Source organism: Garra rufa, chromosome 16 (assembly GCF_049309525.1).
Source record: "Garra rufa chromosome 16, GarRuf1.0, whole genome shotgun sequence".
In the NCBI taxonomy this organism is placed as follows: Eukaryota; Metazoa; Chordata; class Actinopteri; order Cypriniformes; family Cyprinidae; genus Garra; species Garra rufa.
The window spans coordinates 12,397,412-12,413,826 of NC_133376.1; the positions used below are offsets into that span (position 1 = coordinate 12,397,412).

General features: G+C 36.5%; 1 protein-coding gene across 1 annotated transcript in view; it reads right to left on the reverse strand.

Moving 5' to 3' along the window:
• Positions 1-773: 773 nt before the first annotated feature.
• The window catches only part of dock2 (dedicator of cytokinesis 2), a 34,688-nt gene continuing 19,046 nt past the window's right edge, over positions 774-16,415 (reverse strand). Inside the window, exons 12-27 of the mRNA XM_073820182.1 lie at positions 15,138-15,248; positions 14,909-14,998; positions 13,198-13,302; positions 12,961-13,102; positions 12,773-12,854; positions 12,561-12,645; positions 9,891-9,977; positions 4,741-4,917; positions 4,542-4,625; positions 4,310-4,447; positions 4,103-4,221; positions 2,607-2,700; positions 2,392-2,490; positions 1,880-1,979; positions 1,578-1,726; positions 774-1,402 (exon numbers count right to left, since the gene is read on the reverse strand). Coding sequence (XP_073676283.1) covers positions 1,337-1,402; positions 1,578-1,726; positions 1,880-1,979; positions 2,392-2,490; positions 2,607-2,700; positions 4,103-4,221; positions 4,310-4,447; positions 4,542-4,625; positions 4,741-4,917; positions 9,891-9,977; positions 12,561-12,645; positions 12,773-12,854; positions 12,961-13,102; positions 13,198-13,302; positions 14,909-14,998; positions 15,138-15,248 — 1,728 coding nt within the window. The 3' untranslated portion in view covers positions 774-1,336. The remainder of the gene's footprint in view (positions 1,403-1,577; positions 1,727-1,879; positions 1,980-2,391; positions 2,491-2,606; positions 2,701-4,102; positions 4,222-4,309; positions 4,448-4,541; positions 4,626-4,740; positions 4,918-9,890; positions 9,978-12,560; positions 12,646-12,772; positions 12,855-12,960; positions 13,103-13,197; positions 13,303-14,908; positions 14,999-15,137; positions 15,249-16,415) is intronic.

Here is a 16,415-nt window from a genome sequence, read left to right on the forward strand (position 1 = left end):
CCAGGACAGGTTTGAAAACCCCTGATTTAGAGTATTATGAGAGAGAGAGATGGACTGGGTGAGTGTGATTACCTGCATCTAATACAGCATTCATTCTTCAGACCAATCTCATATTCACGATAAAACATTAGTTTGCATGCCCACTAAGGAAAGCAATATCTTTGTCATCTTATCCTTTCATGTGTTAAGGGTGATTTTTGATGACAGTGCTGCTCAGTACATTTGTTGGCTGTGTCTTACAAGTTGTTGTTTTACAACCATGTTTTAGTATCTTTCAATATAAAAGTCTTTACAGCTAACTTGCTTATTAAAACAGTCCCTTGTCACCATCTAATGGAGGAAAAAGAAACAGTTTCCTAATACTAAATAATATTAAATACTATTGTTTATATAAAATAATATTTAATAAACAACAACAGCCATCATAAACGTTTCTAGGCATTTCAGTCAAAAATACAAAGGCAGTGCTCTGATATACAGCAGTAAATTTCTATAAAATATAATGTGAAGAGATTTTGCCTTCAGCCAAAACTATTTGCTCTGGAACAAATATAGATTAATGAGACCAAAGACTGACATTAGATTTACCCTAAACAAATTAGATCTCGTTTAACCACTACAGAGACAGTGGCAAATTCAGAGGATCTGGCTGAGGTGAGGCTCGTTCATGAGTGCTAAATGGCCGCTGTCATCCTGGAACTCAGATTTTTGAAAACATTGAAGCAGTACTTTTTCAAATAGAAGTTATCTTTATTAACAAACCGCATATTTGGAGTCTAAACAAGTACATTCTCACCTAAAAAAAACTACATTCCACGTCACAAAAACAGTATTATTTATAAAATGATAGTGGTTCGACACTCGCTGTGAGAAATACTGTAAGCAAAGTGATTCAAACGGTGAAACGTTTAAAGTTCCAGTATCACTAGAATATCGCACTCCTCTCCGCCAATCAGATTTAATAGAAGCTTTCTAGTTCACCATTCATTTTCTTAAATTAAGACCAAGACCAATACTTGCCTATATTGCCCATAATATTAACCATTAAATATAGTCAGAATACAGTAATTGGCATTAGATTTAAAACAAGTTATTGCTGACAGCAGCAAATCTTTTAAGGCACAAGCAAATCATGACTTCATTTCATCATTTGTTTAAAGTTTGTTTCAAACACATTCAATGAAATCAAAGTTCATTTTAACTAGTTTAAGATGAAACAGGAGGAAATACTTAGTAACTATTATTTTTTCTTTGCTTTTTGTGGCATTTGTCTCATACTTAAAACACAAACATATGTAATGGTAAAAACAGAGAGACTTGGAGAAATAAAAGAGACTTAAAAATGAGTAGCATCATTGGATGGTTCAGAAGATGTTTTTGCTTCATCAGGTTTGGAGCTCGACTGAAAAACAGACACAAAAATATGCTGAGGTAAATATTAAGTTACTAAATGCACATGTAATGCATGATGGGAAGCAAACAGGGCAAACAATAAAGGCCATTATAAATTACTTTGACAGTAACATTATAACAGAATCACAGTGTTTATGGCTTGTTAAAGCTCTGTTGAGTGTTACCTTGGTTTTAAAGAGCAGGTTTATGACTCCTTTGGAGCGGCGGTCACCGGTGCGGTCAGACGGCAGACACACGGAAACGCTCTTACTGTCACGTTTGGACCGCGCTGACTCCAACTCTTCACTTCCATTGGCTACTGACAGAGCTAGACCTGAGGACAAGATAAGAAATATTAAGTGTGTAGGTGTGGACTTTTACTACTGTATCTCCACAACAACAACAAAAGGCTTAAATGAACCCAAAAGTTCAATTAACAAGTGAATGAGAGGAACAACTATGATATAAATCAAATTGTGCGTTGTACCTGTAATAGTTGGCAGAGATCTGGAGTTGACAAGGCCACCGCGGCTCTCACTTGGCTCTGACAGATTTGTGTCACTGCGAAACTCCTGCTTCTTGGAAAGCTAGAAAGAGAAAGAGAGGGAAGATCATTACAATGTCATCACAAAAACTATGGAATAATAGCAAAAACAGGTTCATAATGGACCAAATGTACAGAAATATTCAACAAATTAACCAAATGCCCAACGGGGAAAGGATGTTTCAGTATTTCTCATTAAATAAAATACAAAGTAATATATTAAATATTTATTTATTTATATAATTACTTCAACACTAAGATTTGGGTGCTGTCACTACTTCATTCACTACTACCTAATTTATTAAAATAATACAATTTATTTCATTATTTATTTTTACAGGCTACTTCTGAATTTACTTGTATTTTTACATTGTCTGCACTTATTTGTCTTTGATTTGTTTCATTCACATCTTCCTCTATATACAGTAACGTCTATCTAGTATTTTCTGCCTCACCCGTTTGTCGAGGGTGCTGCTCCGCTCTTTCTCTTCACTGATGAAGACCATGCTGCTACGACCGGGTTTCTTTTTCTTCTTGGATTTTCTCAGCTTCACCTGAGGAACAGAAAGAGTCACCTGAGCATGACAATGTCATCCTGAAAAGCTGCAATCATTGGTCCATTTTTGTCACTGGATTAAACATATCACAGCAATATTTTCATCGTATTTACCTCCACTTCAACTCCACTCTCATCCATCACACTGATGCTTCCACTGGAGCGGATGATGGATGGAGAGGGAGGAACGCCACTGTCCAGAGACAAGCTACAGACAGACAGAGAGACACAGGTTATGTTTGGAGAAGAATACTGCATAATGCACAGTACAAATATATATTACACTACCAGTCAAAAGGTTTTTGATGTTTTTTAAAGTCTCTTCTCACCAAGCCTACAGTTATTTGATCCAAAGTGCAAAAAAACAGTAAAATTGTGAAATATTTTAACTTTTTAAAAATACCTGTTTTCTAATTAAAATGTAATTCATTCCTGTGATCAAAGCTATTACAGCATCATTACTCCAGTCACATGATCCTTCAGAAATCATTCTAATATTCTGATTTGCTGTTCAAGAAACATTTATTAGTAGTAGTAGTAGTAGTAGTATCAATATTTAAAACAGTTTTTTCAGGATTCTTTGATGATTAGAAAGATCCAAAGATCAGCATCTATCCAAAATAAAAAGCTTTTGTAACATTATACACTCATTTAAAAGTTGAAGTCAGTATATATTTTTTTTCTTTTGGGGGGAAAGAAACTATAGAAATTAATACTTTAGTAAGGATGCTTAAAGTGATGATAAAGACATTTATAATGTTACAAAAGATTTCTACTCAACTGTTTTCAACATAATAATAATAAATAATAATACTAATAAATGTTTTTTGAGCAGCAAATCAGAATATTAGGATGATTTCTGAATGATCATGTGACTGGAGTAATGATGCTAAACATTCAGTTTTGAAATCACAGGAATAAACTACATTTTTAAATAGATTCAAATAGAAATATTATTTTAAATATTAAAACTATTTTAAAATGTTACTGTTTTTGCTGTACTCATTTAGCATCATCTTATAAAGAAAACTAATATTAATAAAATAATAAAACAACATGTTAACAACAAATAACACATTAGTGAAATATAAATATTAAAATAAATGAAAACAAATATCATAAAAACAAGTTAAACAATATATTAATAAAAAATTATGAATACAATGATATGAATAACAAGCAATACAACATTAAACTATCAATACTAAAACAAATAATAATAAATTTGATTAATACACTATTCAAATATAATTAAACTAAATTAATAAAACTATTAAAACCATATACTGTTAATAAATATTAATAGATTATTGAAACACACATAAAAAAAAAACATTTCTAAAAAATTACAAAATATTAAATATTAAAAAATAATATTTCAATAGCAAATAAACACAATGACTAAAATATAAATAATGAAACAACCAAACAAAACAATATTAATACATATTCATAAAACTATTAAGATACAAGTAAAAAAATAATAGTAAATTATGATAATCGTAATCGCAAATGTTTCATGTGTCATTCCAATTTTGCACACAATTTAAATTTACAACACTGGATAGAAACCCGGTTATAGAGACACATGTGCATGTGGGCGTGGTCACCTCTCTGGGTGTGTCTTAGTGGGTGTTCCACATTCAGATCCAGCCAATGAGCAGATGGACTGTCGAACCGAGCGCAGCATAGAGCGTGGTCGAGTGGATCGTCTCTCATCCATATCCGGCTAGAAAAAAGGACAAAATCAGAAAACTGTGCTGCCACTTCATCCTCACGTGTCCTCTAATGTCTATTCAGATGATGCTCATCCTTACCAGCTCTCTCACTCCGTACTCCTTCTCCACCTTCTTCTTCAGCTGTTTGAAGCACTCCTCCATTCGCTCGTGGAAAGGTCGAAGATCATCAGTCACCCGTTTTCCATGCAGACTGATTCCTCTGCCCAACAACGGGATCTACAAAAGAAAAACAAGAGTTTAATAGGTTAAACATCTTTCCTAACTAGACTCCAGCGTCAAAGCCACAAACAAAAGGTGCAATGTTTCTGACCTGCCATGCGATGAGGTCTTTGAGTCTCATGAGTTTGTCTCTGTCATCAGGATTTTCGTGTATGTATTCTTCTGTGAAGAACGCCTGGAGAAAGACACATACACACACACACACACACACACACACACACACACACACACACACACATCAGCATCTATTCTCAGTGTATTTGTCTGTTCTCTCACCTTGTCTCTCTTACCTTTTCGTATTTGGCGAAGCCACCCATGACGGCAGGATCCACAATGCCGTTGAGCAGCATTGAGAGGGGGTTTATGGGTAGAGTGTCGTCACACTGGTATTGGTTGATCATGGTGAGGATTTTCTCATTGGTTTGGCCCATCGTCTCAATGGCGTTCTCCAGCGGACTCACCGTCGTCTGACAGAGGAATATTCACAAATTCTGGTATGGTATGGTATATTTGAACTGGCATATGACACATTTTTATTTTTTATTTATTTGGGAAAAGTAACAATATTTTCATCCAACACTATTTAAAGCTATAAAAATTAAGAAAATTAAATAAAAATAGATACAAATTGTCACGACCACACACAAAGGGAGAAGGTGAGTATCTTTCAAGGTATTTATTAACAAACGTGCACAGTTCAACACACGTGCAAACGGGTGAATAATGTCTCTGTGGTCAAATCTTCAAACATAACACAACAGGTGAGTTCAAGTTCATAAGGATCATAGCGTTAGCAACAGTCACTTCCCTCTGACACGATTAACGTGTTTCACAGGAGAACATCAGAGCAATCCACGGGGAGCACAGGAGAACATCAGAAGAATCCACGAGGAGCACAGGAGAGACAACAGGAGGGGGAGAAGATCCACAGAGAAGCATCCATGCAACTTCGATACCAGCCGGTGAGTGAGTGAATGAGGTAAGTATTTGAAGGGAGTGGTGATTACAGGTGCAGGTGACGGTGATAGAGCTCTGGTGATGGGCGTGGTGCAGTGATTGGGACTGAGGGAACGTGCTGAGGGTGTGACATAGCCCCCCCCCCAAGGGGCGGCTTCCAGACGCTCCAAAAAACAGGAAGAAACAGTCCAGGGGAGCGGTGGGGGGGCCAGGAGACTGAGGCAGAACAGGTTGGGCAAAGTCCCTCCAGAGCAGAGCAGGAGATTCAGGAACCCTCCAGGGCAGAGCCGAAGGCGGAGCAAGGGGTTTAGGAGCCCTCCAGGGCGGAGCAGGAGGCGGAGCGGCCCTCCAGGGCGGAGCAGGAGGCACAGGAGCCCTCCAGGGTGGTTTGGGAGGCGCAGGAGCCCTCCAGGGCGGAACAGGGGGCCGCATCATGGACAGGGACCTGGGGAGAGCAGAGATAGAGGAGGCAGACAGAGCAGGGAGGAGCCAGATGGTAGTCCAGAGTCCAGCCCGGACGAAGCCCCAGAGCGGAGTCGAAGGAGGGAGGAGCCATGGTGGAGAGATGGCAGATGACACCCTGGGGACGAGCGATGGAGACGGAGCTACTGGCAGAGGTGACCCAGGTGGAGCCGAGCAGACGGAGGGCCAGGGTGACACAGAGGTTCCAGAGGGCCAAGGCGGAGCTGATGGCTCAGGCGACTGAGGCGGAGATGTGGATCCGGAAGACCGCAGCAGAGCCGGAGCGACAGAGGACAAAGGCGGAGCTGATGGCTCAGGCGACTGAGGCGGAGATGTGGATCCGGAAGACCGCAGCAGAGCCGGAGCGACAGAGGACAAAGGCGGAGCTGGAGGGAAGGAGGAGCCTGACAGAGCCGGAGGGACAGAGTGACAAGGCGAAGCCGGAGGAATGGAGTCCCGAGGCGGCGGATGGTCGACGACTGACCAAGGCGGAGCCGGAGGGACGAGGGAGCCCGGTGGAGCTGGTGGGATGACGGGCCACGGTGGAGATGAGGGAGCCAGGAGCCAAGGCGGAGCCGGGGGGACGAGGGAGCCCGGTGGAGCTGGTGGGATGACGGGCCACGGTGGAGATGAGGGAGCCAGGAGCCAAGGCGGAGCCGAAGGGTCGGAGGACCGAGGTGGAGTCCAGGACTCGGAGGCTGGAGGTAGAGACTGGGGATCGACCTGCCTAGGCGGAGCTGGAGCCTGGGAGTCCCGAGATGGGTCCACAATCCTGGATGGCGCAGCCTGAGGGAGAGCTGAGGGACAGACAGGCACTAGCAGAGACAGGGCTGAGGAACTGGCTGCTTTGAGTGGAGGCGGGAGAGGGAGGCTGGGTGGGAACTTCAGAGACTCTGGACGGCTGGACGGGACCAGCGCGGATTCAGGAGAACTGGACAAGACCAGTGGAGATTCTGGACGGCTGGGCGGAACCAGCGGGGACTCAGGACGGCTGGGCGGAACCAGCGGGGACTCAGGACGGCTGGGCGGAACCAGCGGGGACTCAGGACGGCTGGGCGGAACCAGCGAAGGCTCTGGAAGGCTGGATTGCACCAACGGGGGCTCTGGGCGGCGTTCTTGAGGTGCGGGCTCTGGACGGTGCTCTTGAGGAGCGGGCTCTGGACGGCGCTCTTGAGGAGCGGGCTCTGGACGGCGCTCTTGAGGAGCGGGCTCTGGACGGCGCTCTTGAGGAGCGGGCTCTGGACGGCGCTCTTGAGGAGCGGGCTCTGGACGGCGCTCTTGAGGAGCGGGCTCTGGACGGCGCTCTTGAGGAGCGGGCTCTGGACGGCGCTCTTGAGGAGCGGGCTCTGGACGGCTGGACGACCCCAGCGGAGATTCAGGAGGGCTGGGCGTCTCCAGCGGAGACACTGAAAGAGCTAGCTCTGGGCGAGCGGTCACTGGAGGGCGCTCTGGCGGCGCAGTCACTGGAGGGCGCTCTGGCGGCGCAGTCACTGGAGGGCGCTCTGGCGGCGCAGTCACTGGAGGGCGCTCTGGCGGCGCAGTCACTGGAGGGACATCGGCCATTTTGGCAGGGGAAACCGGAACGTCGGCCATTTTGCGAGCTAGCATGGCCGCCCGCACTGACCTCAATGGTGGGTCGCGCACGCTGGCCATCAGGATTGGCCACGACGTAGGAGGGTTGGTCGCGGGCTCCAGGCTGGCAAGGTGGGAGAAGCTATTGGTTTGGTATGTGAGGGGTTCAGGCGGGGGGTAAGCCGGCAAGACGGGCTGGGTTTCGTAGTGGGTTGGATGAGGAAACTTACCATCACTCTTTATTTCTTTAACCTCGATACTAGAGCCATTTATATAAAGAGTGAGGTTGATTAGTTCAATCAAGGAAAAATCAAATATGGGGGAGTTGCATCGGATTGTTTCCGCATCCAAACCCATACGAAACACCACAGCAAGAGCGAAGTCAGGCCAGCTTACCTGATGGGAGAGCTCAAGGAATTCCTCCACATACCACTCCAATGTTCGCCCACCTTGCCGTAGGTTCCGTAGCCTGTCCTCAGCGTCCGACAGTTTTAATGCTTCGGGAGAGACACCGCTGAATGCTGCGTTCGCCTCCATGAGTGAGCTGAAGAAATTATTTTTTTTGATGGGCTGGTATCCTGTCACGACCACACACAAAGGGAGAAGGTGAGTATCTTTCAAGGTATTTATTAACAAACGTGCACAGTTCAACACACGTGCAAACGGGTGAATAATGTCTCTGTGGTCAAATCTTCAAACATAACACAACAGGTGAGTTCAAGTTCATAAGGATCATAGCGTTAGCAACAGTCACTTCCCTCTGACACGATTAACGTGTTTCACAGGAGAACATCAGAGCAATCCACGGGGAGCACAGGAGAACATCAGAAGAATCCACGAGGAGCACAGGAGAGACAACAGGAGGGGGAGAAGATCCACAGAGAAGCATCCATGCAACTTCGATACCAGCCGGTGAGTGAGTGAATGAGGTAAGTATTTGAAGGGAGTGGTGATTACAGGTGCAGGTGACGGTGATAGAGCTCTGGTGATGGGCGTGGTGCAGTGATTGGGACTGAGGGAACGTGCTGAGGGTGTGACACAAATAAAATAAATGCTTTCTATAAAACTATAAAAATGAAAAGATATTACTAACACATAATATTACTATTGAAATATAAAGTTTAAAACCCAATATATTAATAACTGAAAATAATAAAATTAAACATGTATTTTAATAACAAATAATACAATTACAATATAAAAAAGATTAACAAAACAATATATTAATATCAAATCAAACTGTTAATTAATTATAAATTATATAAATTAATTATTAATACATTTATTAAAATATAAATAGTAAACTAAATATGCAAATATTAATTTCTATTATGAAATATAAAATAAAATAATCTAAAAACAATATATTAAATAATAAATATGTTTTAAAAATAGAAATATTAACACAAAAATTTCATTTTGGAGATAATCATTGCTGTCACATGACCTCTCACTGTTTAATCTAGCATAATCTTAGAAATGAAAGGAAAGAAATACTAAAAAGAAATATTAATGAAAGTATTAAAAAAAATAAAAAAATACAAACTCAGAATCAAAATCAAATAAATGTTAATTAAAAAAGCTAATTAAATATTATACTAATAATAATACAAATTAAACCAATATGTTAATAACAAATAATACAATTTAAATTACAATATTAATAAATATGAATAATAAATTAATTACAAATTAAACTATATTAATTATAAATATTCATACATTTATCAAAATATAAGTATCAATTATATTTCTATTATGAATTTACAATAACGCTAACCCTAACAAAACACAATTATTTAAATTGAAACATTAAATATTAAAACAAAAATGTTACGACCTCCACACACTTTAATTTAGCATCGTCTTAGAAATTAAAGATACAATATATTAATATAAATTATTAATGAAATTATTCAAATATAAATATTAAAATAAATATAAAAAATATATTCAAAATCTAAATAAAATAAATGTTTTTTTTTTTTTATAAAACTTTAAAATCATATAAAAATAATAATATAAAAAATATATTTTCTATAAAAATGTCAAAAACTTGTGCGAAAATCTGCGTACTGTTCAGAGTACTAATGCTAATGTGTAATATGCAGGAATAATCTTAGTATGTTATTCTGAATTTGGCCACAGAGAAAGATTAATACATCAAAATTGCAAAATAATCATTAATATTTTTTTTGATGAAACTGAATACCAATGCATTATCATAATTATATATATATATATATATATATATATATATACACACACACACACACACACACACACACACACACACACACACACATAAGGGGTCAAGTGACAATGAAGCATCCTAATGTACGTTTACTGTTACATACAAATTAAAATCATATCCTGTATACACTGCACAATATGCAGTACACTAGTGATCGAAAGTATTTTAGTGTGATCGACAGCAACAGAGACTCACGTGGGTCGTGCTAAGGGCCTCAAACCAGCGCAGGATTCCTGGTAGTTTGTAAGCAGTAATGAATGTGGTTCGCTCAATCCACATGGACTAAAGAGAGAGAAAAGAGTGAGAAAACAGTCAACTGGTGTGTAAATGTTTCAATGTGTTTGCAAAGGGACAGACAAAAAACCCATCAAACTGACCAGACAACATTCATTTCCAGTGGAGATTTGAGCTCAGTGTTGTAGTGACTTTGTGTTTGTTTGTTGATAAGGGTAGCTGTAGTTTTTTGGGGGGTTTATGTCTAGAATACAGTCACATATTTTTTGAAATGGTCAAATATCTCCACCTGCTGTTCAAACTGCTGTTCACACTACATAATGTCAATTTTTAATTTGCCATAGATTTGATCACCTTTATGTCTTTCTTAGCTCCTTCATGATCTAATGATGCATAAATGACAAACTCCTTATGCTGCAATAAACCAGTTAAAATAAATCAAACAATTGTTCTTGATCTATCCCAAAGCAACAAAACTGGTTTAGTCTTATTTTGAACTTTATCAGACCATACTGCTAGTTTTATTTTACTAGTGAGATCTGGCAACATTTTTTTGAGCTTCAGATGTAGGGTTACCACTTTTAATACCCAAAAATAAGGGACGCTTTCGGGGGGGGGGGGGGGGGGGGATAAGAACTGAATAAGAACTGATCATTGTTTTTTTTTCTACTTTTTAGAAATGGGGTCTATATACCCCGTTAAAATGTAATCATGTCCCATATCTCAAAAATGCTGCAGTAAAAAGGTTTCATATGAGTTTTGCATATAATATGGGACGTCCTGAATAAGAACTGATCATTGTTTTTTTCTACTTTTTAGAAATGGGGTCTATGTACCCCGTTAAAATGTAATAATGTCCCATATCTCAAAAATGCTGCAGTAAAAAGGTTTCATATGAGTTTTGCATATAATATGGGCCGTCCTGAATAAGAACTGATCATTGGTTTTTTTCTACTTATTAAAGTCTAATAATGTCCCATTTCTCAGAAAAGAACCGTCAAGTACACCAATAAATAAAACGGATATTAAAGCAGAAATGCAAATAAATAAGTAAGTAAAAATTCACGAGCATTTTGTAGTATTATCTCTCAGTCCTGGGCGTCTAAATGAAAAGCGCTCTGCAAGCGCGTTCTCTCTATGTTGTTTCCTCGTTGTTTCTGAAACTACCGTAATCACTGTAATATGCGCGCATACTTAAAATCAATCGTGGCTGGCTTGACCGTGTTTTTCTGAACCGCGGCTGGCTTTACCGCAGTGAGTATTTGCATGAGACACTGCTTTAAAAAAAATTATAAAAAATACGGGACAAAACCCGTCCCGTATTGATTTAAAACGGGACGCGCAATTTCATTCTCAAATACGGGACGATTCCGTATTTTAAGGGACGGGTGGCAACCCTATTCAGATGTGAAGTTTGAAGTTTTCAGACTTGTGCATTGTTCAAGTGTCTGAGTAGATGTGATGTGTGCCAATTAAAACTTTGTGCATGAAGTGAGAATTATAAAGTTCTTCTAAACTACTTAAATGCTTCTAAATTTTTGCTGGTATTGACATTAAATAGAGTCAGAATGATTACGAGGTTGAAAATTAATCACAAAAGGCTTTTCTAATTAAATGTGTACATATGAAATGTGAAATGTGTACAAATGAATATTTTTGTACATCTAAAGATCACAGACAGTAAAAAGACATCTTTAGGATATATTGATATATACTGTCAAGCCCGAAATTATTCATACCCCTGGCAAATTCTGACTTAACGTTACTTTTATTCAACCAGCAATTTTGACAGAAAATTACACAAGACGATGTACAAGAGGCGACACTGTGGAAAATAAAAATATTTCTCAGCTTTTATTTACATTTGAACAAAAAGTGGCATGTCCAAAATTATTCACACCCTTTACAAACTGTCACAGTCTATGGGAAAATCCAAAGTTCTATACCATTCCAAATAGTCCAAGCTGTTCTAAAGCATCCTAATTACCCTGATTCATTGGGAACAGCTGTTTTAATCAACTCAACAGATGAAAAACAGAAGCTCTCTGCTGTTGGTTTGTGGACAGTCATGGCTAAGACAAAGGAGCTCATTGAGGACCTGCGGCTGCGCATTGTGGCTGCTCACAAGTCAGGAAAGGGCTATAAGACCATATCTAAATGTTTGGGAGTTCCAGTGGCTACAGTGCAAAGTATTATTAAAAAATACAAGACGTTCTGCACTGTGAAAAATCTCAGAGGACGTGGTCAGAACCAAAAGTGACACCTGTGCTGGCCAGGAGGATAGTGAGAGTTATAGAAAGCGTTTGATTGCTGTAATAGCCAATAAAGGCTTTTCTATTGATTATTGAAAAGGGTATGAATAATTTTGGACATGCCACTTTTTCTTCAAATGTAAATAAAAGATGAGTAATATTTTTTCCACAATGTCGCCTCCTGTACATCGTCTTATTATCTTCTGGGAGACGTCTGTGTCATTTCTAAAAAAAAAAAAAAAAAACTGGCTGGTTGAATAAAAGTAACTTTAAGTCAAAATTTGCCAAGGGTATGAATAATTTCAGGCTTGACTATCATTCTAATTAGCTTTATGAACAGTAGAGATTGATGAGAGATAAATGTTGTGTTTTGACTCACAGCAAACTCATTATCAGGATCCACTTTTCCTTTCCTCACAGGTCTGGAGTACTGGAAGCGCTGGACATAGTTCGATTTGTAGAAACTACACAATCACCAAATGAAGAAAAAAAGAGAAAGAGTTTACAGCATCAGATCATAACACACAGCTACAGATTCACACGTATTGAAGGTGAACAGATGAACGTGTGTTGTGTTTCCTGCAAACTGACTTGATGATCTGATCAGGCACTGGTTTGTTCTTCAGACGCGGCGGGATCTCAAGAACCGGCTGGACTGTAAAACATTGGATATCTGATCCAGATCCGGTTAAGGACAACAGATCAACCATTTATATTTAAATTATATATTTAAACATATGTAAGTACAGTATTTGTCACACAGTCTATGTGAAGGATACATTGCATGTTGGAGTTTTTAATGTCATCTTCAGGCATTGTGGTGATGTTGAGTCTGACAGCGCTGGGAAACTGACTCATCAAGTGACTCTGGAAATCTTCCCTTCTCTCGTACTCCTTGCCACGGTGAATGAAAACCTTATTCTGTTGAAATTAAATATAACAAAAAACATAATCTAGATGACATTACATGTTAGCACAGGTTCAGAATTATCTGATAATAATGAACACATGCTGACCCTGAGGAACTGAGGAAAGCCACAGCCGTAATATCCCACAGCAAAGTAGTCTGGCTTGGGCCGCAGGATCTTCATAATGTTCTCATAAAACTTGGCCTGCTGATTCTGTTAAAGGAATTAATTGATGAAATAAACAAAGAGACAAAACGCTAAAAAGCTTTTAATGCTAAACGAACAAATAATACTAGAAGACTGACTTTTAAAATATGATGAGTTTAGTGTGTAAGTAAGCAATATAATATAATATATTTTCATAACAAGAATATAAGTAAAAAGGAAAAATGTTAATACAAACTACTAATAAATACATTTTCAAAAGCAAAAAAAGTAAAAAAAATAAATAAATAAATAAAGAGTATAATATAATGTAGAAAACTAAATAAAAATATACAAAAGTAAAAAGAAAATACAACAAAAATATACAAAGGTAACAAGAAAATGTTTTAAAAAAGGATATAATAATACAAAATATTAATATTAATAATACAAAACTAATAAATTAATAAAACATAAAAAAGAGAAAAGAGATTACTAATATAATAAAATATAATTTCAAAACTGTAAAAAAAGAAAGTAAATAATAAAAATAAAATAATAAATAAATAAATGTGTAAATAATAAAACATAATTAATACAAAATAATAATTAATTTAATTTTAAAAAGTAAAAAATATAGAGTAGTGATATGATATGATATAATATAATATACTATAATATAAAACTAAATAAAAGAAAATGTAAAAAGAAAATTTTAAAATAAATGATACAAAAATGTATGTTAATAATACAAAATTAATAAATTAATTAGCAAAACTGCAAAAACGAAATCCAAAGAAATCTAAATAATAAAAAGAAAAAAGTAAAAAAGAAAAAATGAATAAAAGTAAATAAAGATTATATATATAAATTTTATGTATATATATATATATATATATATATATATATATATATATATATATATATTAAAAGAAAAAAATAAGAAAAAATTACATAATTAAAAAGAAAAAGTAGAAAAGAAAACAAAATAAAAGCAAAACATGTAAAAGGTAAATAAATAAATATAATTGCAAGACTAGGAAATAAAAATATACATAAGTAAAAATATAATATAATATAATATAATATAATATAATATAATATGCAAAAGTGCAAAACCTTTATGGAAAACTAAATACAAGAAAAATTTTAATAATTTTAAATGAGAGTGCAAAAAACAAAATAACAAAAATATAAATAAGTTAAAAAAAAGATAGCAAAATAAATAAAGAACAATAATATAATATAATATAATATAATATAATATAATAAACATAATACAATATAATATAATATAATATAATATAAAAAGAAAACAATTAAAAATTAAAATTAAAACAAAATATGAACAAAGCATATAACAGGTAAAAAAAGAAACATTATAATACAAAATAAATAAATAAATAAATAAATAAAATATAATTGCAAAAGTATTAAAAAAAAAACTAAATAGTAAAAATATTCATAAGTAAAAATAAATAAATAAACAAAGATTACAATATAATAATATAATATAATATAATATAATATAATATAATATAATATAATATAATATAATATAATATAATATAATATAATATAATATAATATAATATAATATACAAAAGTGCAAAACCTTCATGGAAAACTATATATAAGAAAAAAATTTAAATGAGGAAAGTTTATAGTGTATTACCAGTTTCTGTCCAAGCAGCTCATAATCGAAGACCTCCATCTCGTACTGATCTGCTAACTCCTTACACAAAGTGATGGCCTCCTCCCACATCTGAAACGCAAAAACCATGTTCACACACATACAGTACACACAGGGTTAAACATTCATGAGGACAGTCTTCAACATCCCATCCCAGTCCAGTCACATCGATTGAATATTAAACAGGAAGTCCATGTGAAGATGAGCTGACCTTGCCCTTATCAAAGTAGCTGATGATGGTGTCATAAAGCATTTCTTTGAGCTGCCGCTGTGATTGAGGCGTCTGATAGTCCAGCTGAAGGGTGCACTGCTCCTCTGACCACTACAAACACATCAAAAACTTATTAGAATCATCAGTTACTAGGGTGTTTCAGTGTTTTATTGACTGAAAGGTGATGCTCAACAAATTGATTCATTAGAAATTAATATTCAAAGCATTGTAGTGCAATACACATCTCATTATTAGATAAAACAAGGTTAACATAGATTGGAATCATGAAATGTAAAGTAGAAATGAAGTCACAGCAAAATAAAGTATAAATTAAAGTCTTTTTATAACTGATATAATAAATATAATATAATATAATATAATATAATATAATATAATAATAAAAAATATAATATGATATAAGATAATATAATATAACAAACTTTCATTTATTTTTATTTTAGCTAGTGGCCAAGCCAACATTTCTCATTTTTGTTTAGTTTAAGCAAAACTAATAAACTAAACCTAAAACTAAAACCTTAATAAATAAATGTATGTATATATATATATATATATATATATATATATATATATATATAAACTATACAGACATAATTAAAAGAAAACAAAAATGAACAAAAATCTTTTTCTCTCACACACAGAATAATAAAAAAATGAAGAAAAAATAAAATAAAATACATAAAGATTATTGAGTAATATAATATATGCAAAAGTGCAAAAGAATTAAATGTAAACAAAATATAAAAAAGTACAAATAAAAAAGGAAAAGAATAAAAATAAATGAAAAAATATAATACATAATATAATAATATATTATAATATAACAAAAATTCTAAGGAAACAAATATGTAAAAATATAAATTTTTTAAAAGTGTAAAAATATAAAAAAGAAACGTCTAGGTTACGAAGGTAACCCTCGTTCCCCGAAGGAGGGAACGGAGACGTTACATTGGGATCTCGCCTGAGAGACCGATCACCTCTGAGCCTTATTAAAAAGGCCAATTGAAAATTGGCGAGTGGACGTGCGCGCCGGCCACGCCCCCGTACATACGGGTATATAAGATGGCTGCGCGCACCACTCAGTCAGGCTTTTGCTGAAGAGCCGGGAGAGCCCGGCGTCAGCGCGACGCCAGGGGCGTGGCAGGGGAATGTAACGTCTCCGTTCCCTCCTTCGGGGAACGAGGGTTACCTTCGTAACCTAGACGTTACCCCTTCAGTCGAATCACTTCGACGTTACATTGGGAACAAACCCATGGAAAA